General features: G+C 40.4%; 1 protein-coding gene across 1 annotated transcript in view; it reads left to right on the forward strand.

The window, feature by feature from the left end:
• Positions 1 to 11386, forward strand: part of ppp1r14ba (protein phosphatase 1, regulatory (inhibitor) subunit 14Ba) — a 28595-nt gene that overhangs the window by 14822 nt on the left and 2387 nt on the right. Inside the window, exons 2-3 of the mRNA XM_060936331.1 lie at positions 4097 to 4180; positions 9064 to 9096. Coding sequence (XP_060792314.1) covers positions 4097 to 4180; positions 9064 to 9096 — 117 coding nt within the window. The remainder of the gene's footprint in view (positions 1 to 4096; positions 4181 to 9063; positions 9097 to 11386) is intronic.

Genomic DNA, 11386 nt, shown 5'->3' on the forward strand with positions numbered 1-11386 from the left:
AACAAAAGCTCATGTGAACAGAGTAGCCAAGAAACTATCCAAAAGAGCACTGCAGGAACATCAGAAAAAGCAGAAGGAAAGATCAGGGAAACAAAAGCAGAGAAAACTGGAGGAAAGATCACAGAATGCACCCCAGAAAAGAGCAGTAAATTCCTCTGCAGTGAAACCTTTCAAAAAGAGAGGTTTAAATCAAATCTCCAATATTTGCTGTACATATGTATATATCTATTACTGAATCATTGATTTCTGCTCATATTCATGATTTTTGAAAAATGAATGTGGCTTATATTAGACTAGTATTGACATTGACTAAATCTATGTGAAAAAATGTGTTCTATAGCATCTTTTAAATGTTAATCTCAACAGCTTCAGGGGGCTTGCAGCCCCCTTGACCCATGTTGCTAGTTTCTTACCACCATTCCCCCCCAAATTACTGCTGGGATCCCTGGTCTGGTTGAACTTGGACATTTGCTAGGCGAAAGAGACGTGAAGTAGAGTTAAGCATGATGTCCAAACAGAAGATGTGAACCTGATTTGTGGAAGAGCATCTAAATATTTGATCTTTAACTGGAATGACTACACTTCTATTAAGCAGTTAACCTAGCTGAAGTAGCTAGAACATTTACCCAAGTAGTTATGCAGGGCATGTACTAAAACGATGAGTTTAATGTTGTCATAAACTATTTGTGTAGAATATAAAGTGTCTACTTTGCCCTGGGAATCCCATTTTGAGTTATGTAAAGAAACAAATGTACATGAAGGTCAGTGCCATGATGTGCTGGTCAGTCCTATGTTGTGCTTGCTGGAAGTCCAGTTAGCTAGGTGAGGGGGCAGTGAGTCATGTTGTATAACTCGTGTATGATTTGGTTATGTGCATTTTAATACTGTACAGGAAATGGGGTTTCTTTTTTCACATGCTGTTTTTGGATCTTTCTGCATGTACTGTACACTGAACTGAGGTGTGTGTTTTAGAGAGGGAGAGGGGTGGCAGCATGGCTGACTTTAAAGCCAGGTGTGCTAACAGCTGTCCTCGAAGGCTGTGAAGCAGAGGGAAAAGAAATGGCACAGATCTAAAAGAGCTTGCAGCTTCAACAAAGAGTGAAAGGCAGAGATGGCGGAAACGGCTAATGACTTCATTGCAGTAAGTTTTTCCAGCGATGGGGCTAGAGAGTGCTATTGATGTCCGAGTAACACCAAGACGGGGTCATTCGGCTGTGTTTGCAGAAAGAAGGAAACTCACCGAACACATTGTGTCCTTTAAGTTGACGGGAAGGGGATGAGGATTGTCACACACTGGTCTCAGCCCATCCTGTTTTGTGTTCGGAGGAAATCGGGGACAAAGGCTGTATCGAATCGGCTTACACGGCTGTGTAAACCATCTGTGAATGCGCTTTTCGTGAAGTGAAAGGAAGACAAAAGGATAAGATACAAAGTTGAGGCATGAGCTCATAGATGGGTCGTGTGTATGGAAAAACAAATGCTAGTCTTTTCACAAAACGTGCATTATTGGTATTTACACGGTCACTGAGTTAGATGTTGGGCTTTGTTATAAGAAGAGACTAATAATCATGCACTTGTTTATCCATATTCAATCGTGACAAATCTGTCACTTGTGAGGAAATTGATTTGTTTTTATAAGTTTGGGAAATTATTATATAGATGATAAAGAATCACATGCTGGCTTGAAGATATGAAGTTTATCTTGTGTATATGAAACTCCATTTCCAATGAAATGGATCTGAGGGGCATATAATTTTCCACAAAATCAAATCATACACGAGCTGATGGCTGACGATGTGCAGAGTTGGCTATAAGCCATGTTGAGAGTGGAATAACTGTTCTTTCCATGTTCCCTGGCTTTGAGAAATGGAGACTTTTTTTTTTTTCCTCCCCAAAAAATTTGGTAAATAACTTCTGACAGTCATTTCTGCTTAGGTGGATGACTTGACTTATCAATGGCTACATGAATTGCTGTGGGGGGTTCCGCCCCCTTGGTAGAAAGCAGAGGTGGGGACTTGGACTCGAGTCGAGTCGACTCAAGTCACTGTGTTCATGACTTGTGACTTGACAAAACATGAAAATACTTGAGACTTGACTTGGAAGTTTAAGACTCGGGACTTGACTTGACACACAATGACTTGAGTGTTATTTCCATCATGTTTTTATTGTGAAAATAAAATGTAATATGCACATACTTCAGTAATTTTGATTGCACTGCCGTTGCGTTGTCACTGCCCTGTCCATCAGGCACGCTCTCTGCATGGGCTATATACCACGCCCCATGCCACGATGTGTTCACAGATTTCACATCATATCATGTCAGCCATCCCAAGAGTAATCACTTTCGGCTTCAAGGGCTACTGCCTAGAAGGTGAACGGCGCAGTGCAAGATTTGCAACATGACGATTTCTGACAGCCAGACCACGACCTCCAATTCCGTCCGGCATTTGAAGATCCATTTTGCCCAGTAAGTTTATTAATGTGTTATTTGGTGATGGCAGCTAAACTCCTCGTTAGCCAATGTTAGCCACGAGAGTGAGCAGTAGGAGGATTTTAGCCGTTGCAGATGTAGCTAGGGATTCAGTTTATTGTGAAATTCTTATTTGAATGCTGATAAGCAATGTAGTTACGTCAAGTTTAATGATATTGTATATCAGTAGTAGTAAGTTGATTGTGCACTTTGCAGTCGTGATGCTGAATAACATAAGCAGCTTCCTACCCTGTTCTGTTTCAGGGTTAAGCTAATGGTCAGCTTGTGAACATGTACACGTTCATGAGCAGTACAAATTCGTGTAAGTGTGTTCGTGTACATTAGCCAGACTGTTGGCTGATGATAATGTGAGAAACTTGGTTGGCTTTCAATCTTGCAATCAATTTTGCCATCAATAAATAACTTTGACATTACTGTTTTGTTTTATTCCATGATATATTTTACAGAACATGAGCATTTAAAATGCAAATATTTAACAGGTTGGGCACATGTGCCAGGGATGTTTACTGACATTTACTTATGTATTGCCTTTTCAATGTATTAAATTCATATTCTGCTGCTAAAATTACGCCAATATGCCCAAGGTGACTTGACTTGGACTTGAGTTGACTTATTATAGAACTTGACTTGACTTGCCCAAGACAAAAGACTTGGGACTTACTTGGGACTTGAAGGTTAAGACTTGAGACTTGCTTGAGACTTGTGTGACTTGGTCCCATCTCTGGTAGAAAGTACCATCTTGCTGTTGTGCTGAGCTATAGAGTAGCTTTAGAGATTTACTCAAGTCGTCTTTGGACATTTCAGTTGTAATTTTTCAAACTTCATTGAGATTTCAAACAATCTAAAATTCAACTTTTTTTAAATGCTTGGATGAAGAATGTAAGCAAACCAGTGAAATGACTGTAGCAATTTGTGAAATACTATAATTTTGAAAAATAACATGCGTTCTTGCCATCGTGTGTGTGTTGGGGGGGTTGGTAGTTTTATTTTGTCCTCAGTTGGTTCAGCAACATGCTCCACCATTGTTTTATCTACTCACAGTATGAGCTGATATCCTAGTAGTAGAGTAGCCAATCAGTGTGCGATTGCTCATATCCAGTGAATGTGGATGGAATAATTCCTGATATTTCACTCCAATGATGTCACTTAGTATTTCCTGCTGACTAGATGTGCATTCTTTTTTTTTTTGTGGACGTATCTATATGGTGTGAAGATATGAAGCTTATCTTCACGTTGAATATCTTCAGTTGTTTGCATACTCACTTGTGAATATTCACCACTTGAAAATAAACTTCATATCTTCGTGCAACCGTGTCCTATCCTCGACGTATGCTCCCGCTTTTTAGCAGTGTCTGGTTCCAGGCAGCCAAAACATGGGACTGGACAGTACACTGGAGCCTTTACCTTTCCAAATAGCTAGCTTAAAATGTATAATCTGTCCATCCCTGGATATTGTTACAACTATTTGATGAAGCAACAATGCTTTTATACCAATGTATCTTTTTGTATATAACTTCTGAGAAGAGATGTGGGTTTTTGGTTCTGTTCCCTCTCCTCTCTGTTGGTTTTTGTCCAAACCTACTAAGCACTTTTCTCTCGCTGCAGGAAGATGAAGTGCCCGAGCTGGAGATTGATGTGGACGAGCTGCTGGACCTGCCCAGTGATGTCGAGAGAGCCATCAGAGTGAAGGTTCAAGCCTTTAGATATCTTTCTTCCTTGGCTTCAGATCTTGCTGAATATGCATGCATACCTATGCTAATTTGACATTTTGACTTGTTTTATGTAAAAATACCACCCACCAGCCATGACCTTTATTCCTGCCTTTGTGGCCTGAAGCCTATTGTTCCAGCTGGCATTTAGTTATTTTGCATTATTTCAAAATGTATTATTGCTTTAGAATCTAATGTTTTCTAACTTGCCATACTGAGAACTGTAAGGGTATGGTCACACTAGAGGTGGAATGAAGAGTCTTTGTACAATTCTGGGATATTCGAAGTGCATTCTATAAATTCTGACTGGGTGCATTCCAAACATTTGGGCCTGTTCTTGTGGCTGGCCTGAGTTTTTTGCTCATGCTCAAAACATTCAAGGTGCATTCAAAGTAGGGATGGCAAAAACTAAAAATCTTGACCGAGCCTTGTTAGTCGGTTAATCTAGGAGTTTAAAGTTCTAGAATTGGAATTATTAGAATCTATTCTAAATCTAACTGCGAGCATCTGCACATTCAGTCCCAGTCGCTGCCCTCCACTCGCATTACCTTTTCTACAGCGTGAAACATTTAGTCAAACGCGGCACTGATGTCAAGGGGTTTGTATTGGAGCGGAGGACAAATGGCTCCAGCTTGGAGCCAGTTTCAGTTGGCCGTGATGGCGTTGAAAATGGTCAAGTGCTAGAAGTACATAACATTCAGTGATGGGAATAACGGCGTTAAAATAAAGGCTGTTATAACGCCGGGTAATCTAATTAATTGGCTACAATCGTTATAACGCCGTTACCAATATCAACATGCCATTACTGCATGGTATTGAAGTTGCTCTGAAGCCGTCACCGACTTGGCTCACAGACACAAAAGCTGCATTTGTCACTCCCCCTCCAGACACCGCTGTCATTTCATTCTCTCCCCTTCCCTCCAAAAGTTGGCATCTGCGCCTTTAGTTTGTGTGGAGAGATATGATCTGCAATAACACACATTGTTGGCTACAGACCGAAACACTTTCAGAATGCACTGGCCAAGGCAGGACTAAACTCGATGTGCCTTCTAATAATTAAAAAAAAAAAACACAGAATAGAAATTTGTAAGCTAAAAAGTCTAGCCTGATACTTTGAGACTTTTCTTTCGCCAAGTGGCAGGTGTCTTCAACTGGGGTGGGACATGACTGAATGGGTGTTTCTGATTTGTCAGCTGTCGTCCTTACACCGCATGGCATGCCCCAAGCGTTTACAACACAGAATTCCAGGTTCTCCGCTCCAAAATCGGCAGCTTCAAAACGATTTTTTTTTTTTTTTTTTTTAAACCGACAACCAAAAAAATAAATTAACCGGTTGATTTGGTCAAACAGTCATCGGTTAACATCCCTAATTCAAAGAGAAGTATCAAACAGCATTTGAAGTGTATTCTGACTGCGTTCTAAATATTAACAGCATTTGAAAAATTGATTGCATTTGAGGGAAAACTCGAAGGCAAGCCACTTCAAATCCTGCCAGGATGCCATCAGGATGAACAGTCTTCATATAGTCTGGGATATCTGAAGTACATTCTAAGTATTCAAGCTGCATTCTCTTTGAATTCTTAGACATTCAAAGCTTATTCAGCAGCTATTCCAGGAGCATTCTGACTGCATTTGAGGCACCTTCTGACCAGACTTCAGGTGGTATTCTATGGAATCAATTTTGTGCCAAAATGTTCATGCAATACTTTTGAAATATCAAACAAAAATGACAAATCAAAATACACAAGTTTTTTTTTTAAGACTGGCAAACAAATTATTCGTGTAATCGTGCAAAATATCAGTCTATTACTCTTCAGAAACCTTTTTTGTTCCACGTCTCTCAGCTTTGTTTGACATAATTTTATTTTGGTTGCAATTCCAGCTTTCTCGTTTGTGCTCCCTGACTTTTTGCTTGCAGTTTTGGCACAAACTCGACGTGTGGGTGGGCTGTCCAGGAATGCATTCCCATTGGCTAACTTGTTTGACTGACAGCTACACTCAGCCATTCCCTACTCGGATTTTGGCGGACTGTTTGCTAAGTGACCGATCCATTGACGGTAAACGAGGATCGAGTGGACTTCAGTGGCGACTATGATATTGAATTAATTCAACAAAGTGTAAATTCAATATCATAGTCGCCACTGAAGTCCACTTCGACCTTATTTACGGTCGATGGATCAGTCACTCGGCAAACAGTCCGCCAAAATCCGAGTAGGGAATGGCTGAGCGTAGCGGTCAGTCAAACAAGTTTAGCCAATGGGAATGCATGCCTGGACAGCCCACCCACACGTCAAGTTTGTGCCAAAACTGCAAGCAAAAAGTCAGGGAGCGCAAACGAGAACTGGAATCGCAACCAAAATCAATTGCGTCAAACAAAGCTGAGAAAGACGCGGAACAAAAATAAAAGGTTTCTGAAGAGTAATAGACTGATATTTTGCACGATTACACGAATAATTTGTTTGCCAGTCTAAAAAAAATTGACTTTTTGTGTATTTTGATTTGTCGTTTGTTTGATATTTCAAAAGTATTGTATCAACATTTTGGCACAAAATTGATTCCATAGTATTCAGCCAGCAATCGAACAGCACTCGTATGGCCTTCAAAGTGCGTTCTTAATATTCTTACAGCATTCTAGGTATTCCCTACTGTGTTCCAACTACATTTGAAAGCTAATGCACCCAGAATGTGCAAGAATCATTCAAGGTGGGTTCAAAGCGTATTCTTAGTATTCGAATGGCATTCTTACAAAGCTGTAAGAATGTTGGTCAGTTTGCAATTCCCACCCGAATGTGGCACAAATTTTGAAGTTTCATTCCGTCTGGTTCTGTTTGATTCCTGCTAATTCCGAATAAGTGTGATGAGGGCCTTAAGTGACAAAATCAATCCTGAATAAGTCCATTCCAGTTTATTGGTAAGGGAGTTTAATAAAGCACGTTGTCAAGCAGCTTTGCAGAAAGCCAGATGTAGCTTTAGATCTATAATGAAGCTAGAGGTGAAAGTAGTGATGACCTGGAGGAACCTGATGCATAAGGGAACCCATCGTCACTGGTGTCGGAGAATAGAGCTTGGCCTCAATTGACATTCCAAAGTTATTTAGTGTATTTACAACTTTTTAAAAAGTAAACTTCAACATGTGTATCACATCAGTCAGACAATAGCACTGGATTTAATACAACTCCTGGCTCTATTTCCAGAATCTTGTGCACCTGAGCCACGGTTTTACTCAAGCTCTGCTTTCCACACAACTTGATGGCACTGAAGTCCATAGTTTAAGATGCGAATAGTGACGTGCTCGGTTTCTGTATTAAAGGGGCCAGCTTACCCTTCCTAGCAGCTTCCGCACCAAGTACTGTACTAGTTGCTATTTTCGCATCCAGATATTCCACTGTTTTGGAAAAACAATCCACAATGTTTTCAGCCATGGATCATGAGTTGTAACATCAAATTGAAGATATTTTGTGAAATACAAATGTCTTTCTTTTGACTGATCCAGTCCTTTTTTTGGTTATTCTGTTGTAATGGACCAGAACCAGCCACAGCTGTCTCGCAGGAAGCCACAAAGGAAAGAAATTTGGGCATGTTCTGTTCAAAACTTCCCCCATATAACACTTGGATGAAGAAAAGGTTTGAGATTAATTTTGAAGTGCTCACTAACGTTGAGCCTGGCCACTGTTAACTTTTTAATCCGCTTTCCACTCAGATTTGTCACTTGTCCTGACCATAACCTTTTTATGATGTTTGCTAGCTCGATGAAGGGAAAGTGATTAACGGTTTATTAAAAAGCAGGTATAGTTATGATCATTGTGCCTTAATAGTTATAATTTTTCAATAAAACTTAAACACGCTCTCCAGTGCCCCATTATGGTGCATGTGGTGTTCTAATTCATTACCTGATCTGCAGTCTTAAGTTCTAGACCCACCCAAATTCAAAACGTTTGGAAGAAATGGTTACGTCTTGATTAATCCAGTAAAACTTGGTGTAAATTAAGTCAAAGAAATGAGCGTTAAACCAGTTGGGTGTGATGAGGGTGACAGAATCCCACTGTGAATGAAAATGAACCATAGGAGTCTGGCACTGTTGTAAAAATTTCCAGTTTGTGATGGTTAACATGAACCATACAGTAGAAAGACAGTGAATGTCTGAATGAAATGAAGATTCACCATGGATATCTTACTGGGGTATTTGCAATTTTGATGACTTCAAAGTCTCCTCTATAATTAGATATTACGCCGTGGTTATTTTTACACACCTGCTGTACTCTGCTTCCCTGGAATTCTGTAAACAATAACACAGCTGGATCACTGAGGGGATTGAACTCGTTTTGTTACTTTGATGTAGCTTTTGAATAATTACTATAAAAATGGTAATTTTCTACAAGTATTCAACTTGTCCCATCAGGCACGTGGATGCAGATTTGTCCAGACAATGTTTGGTTGTCCCGGGCAGTCAGACTATCATTCATGTCGAGCCCTGAATGAGTTTACAGAAACTTTGCTGGACAGAAAATGAGCAGAGTAGCAGTCACAGGATTTCAAAACAAAAACTGAACAGAATTCTGGGATGGGTGAGACTGGCCCTTTTTAAATCCTCATTACACTTTACTTGAGCTCTATATACAGCCTGTTGTGAACAAGAGTCCTGGGATGAACACAGTGCAGTCTTCATGATTATAGTAGCAGCATGATTTTGGGGACTTATTTTGAAGCACAATGCTAATTCTTGTTTTTAAACAGTGCACTATGCTAATTCTCTTCCCCCCCCCCCCCCCCCCCTTCCATTTTCTATCCAGCAGATCATTGGTCCATTTGTGTTAAATGTTAACCGTTCTAAACTTTTTTTTTTTTTTTTTTTTCCCCCCCCAGATGCTGCTTGTTGACTGTTACAAACCTAATGATGTAAGTCCATATTGAATGAAATATTCTAAAGCCTGTAAACTTGTGTGTATTCATATTACTTTATGAAGTAGGTCAGTTATGAATGTTAAAGCTCCTAGGCAATGGCTTTCAATTTATGCACATTTGAAACTTTGTTAAACCCTCTGTAACTCTCTTCTCGTCCCAAGAAGTATTTAGGCGCTGTTTACACATGCCCGGGTATTTTTAAAAATGCATATTTTCTAAACTCCGTTTTCCAGAATAACTTCGTGCACACAGCTGCGGGGTTTTTTTTTTTTTTAATTACGTTTGTTGATCCGCATAAATACGCTGTCAAGAGCTAAGTCTTGTGCAGTCTACCCTTGTCAGCCAGGTAATAGTGTGCAGGCAACTTTTTTGACATCGACAGAAGCGCGCATGTGAGTACTCACCCTGTATGTACGGACGTACCAACTCTGCAAGTGACAGGAGTGAGGATCGCGACATTCTGAAATTTTCCTGCCATTCCTCTGGGACGACAACGCCATTCTCGAAATTCTCCCACCAGATAGCAGTCTGTCCAGGTCGAACCCAAAATCGCTGGCGGTGGTACGGTCAGGCTCTTTTGGTCACCAGAAGCTCTGGAATTGCTGCCCTTTGAGCCCTAATGTGTCTCTGCTGGTCAATGAGCTTTATTCTCAAAAGCAAACAAGCAAATATAGCTCTTAATAACAAATGCTGCTACTCTGAGTGTTTCCATGCTTGTCATATGTACAATGGTCACTCTTTTGTGGCGCGAAGATTGCCCAAAACTCCGTTTTGGTCTCTTTACACACAAAAGCAAAACGGAGTTTTCAAAAAATCTCCACTTTTGCCGGGTTTTTAGAAAGAATTTTTTTTCAGAGGATAAAACTCCGTTTGTGTATAAATGAAGGCAAAGGTCTGCGTTTTTAAAAAATACCCGGGTATGTGTAAACGGCACCTTAGTAATTAAAATAAGTTGGCACAGATCACAGCGATTTTCGTGACCACTTGGCATGTGACATCATTCAAGACACCACTTGAGTTGAGTCCACTTCTGTTTATTTGCATTGCTGTTTGGCCCGAGTGCAGACGTGCATTCAGGAATTTCCAAAGAAAAAACATGCCTTATTGTTGTGCAGTGAACTGTACCAATGGGACCAGTTCAGGAAGAAGTTTTTACCTTTTTCCGAGAGCGAAGGAGAGGCAGAGAGTGTGGATTGGCTTTTTCTGTAAAAGAAGAGGCAGAATGGGTGGGTTGGCTTTTTCCGCAGGAGAGGCGGAGTGGCTTGTGCATGTGAAACAAAACGAAGCAATCAAAGAAACAGAGCAGCAATGCTCAAGGAAAAAGGAGAAGATTGGAGGTAAACATTTACTTTTGCTTGCAATTGACAAGCCAAGAATCCTGAGGGATCCTGTACAATCATTGTGGAAATGAGACAAAGGGATATTTCCTCGCTTAGAATAGTCTATAAATAGTATAATGCCGCGGATGGCAGGCTAATGTGGCCTACCAGTGCACTGTCCAGTAATATCCACTAGGGAGGGCAGTTTAATTATTCTTCAAAAGGGCTCTTAGTATTATGACGAAAGTAGGAATTTATCATAAATACCAGGATAAATTGTTTGGGCGCGAGTCTTGTTGAGGTCCGGGGTCACCGCGATCAGAGTTGGTAGAGTCGCTGTCCAATTCCAAGACAGCACAGTCAAACCAGTGAGCCACATTCACAGATTGCTTCGCAACGGCCATAGGTTCATACATGTATGGCTTCACCTCTCAGTATTCAATTTGGAGAGTTCCTACTTCAAAATCGCTATCAGACATTTTACACAACCTCTCACGACCAAAGTCTGTACACGTGTGCTCGGTTCACAAATGAGCACAACTGCTCCCAGTCTGTTTGCCTTGAATGACGTCACGATGACGGTCCCCTGGCAGTGAAAGTGTGCATAAGTGAGATGTAAACAAACCTTTGGAAATTGGGCAAAACGGTATATTACTGTAAGTTTTATTCAATTTTAGGGTGCAAATTAGACACTAGGAAGATTGAATTTGCTTTTTGGGTCATTCTTCTAGACAAAGTTGATATTCTACGTTTCACCTCCAACCATTGCCTATGACCTTTAAAGATTTGGTTTCAGGGAAAGAAATGATCACAAACTTGCTGCTTGTCTTGAATGTAGTCACTGAGCCAAAAATGTGTGGTGGCCTGGGAAAATCCTCAATGCTGAAAATTACTTTTTCTATATCTAGAACTAATATAATTCTGAGAGCTACACGCTTTCTGAACTGGAATACGTTTTTCTTTTG

This window comes from Neoarius graeffei, chromosome 12 (genome assembly GCF_027579695.1).
Source record: "Neoarius graeffei isolate fNeoGra1 chromosome 12, fNeoGra1.pri, whole genome shotgun sequence".
Lineage (NCBI taxonomy): Eukaryota > Metazoa > Chordata > Actinopteri > Siluriformes > Ariidae > Neoarius > Neoarius graeffei.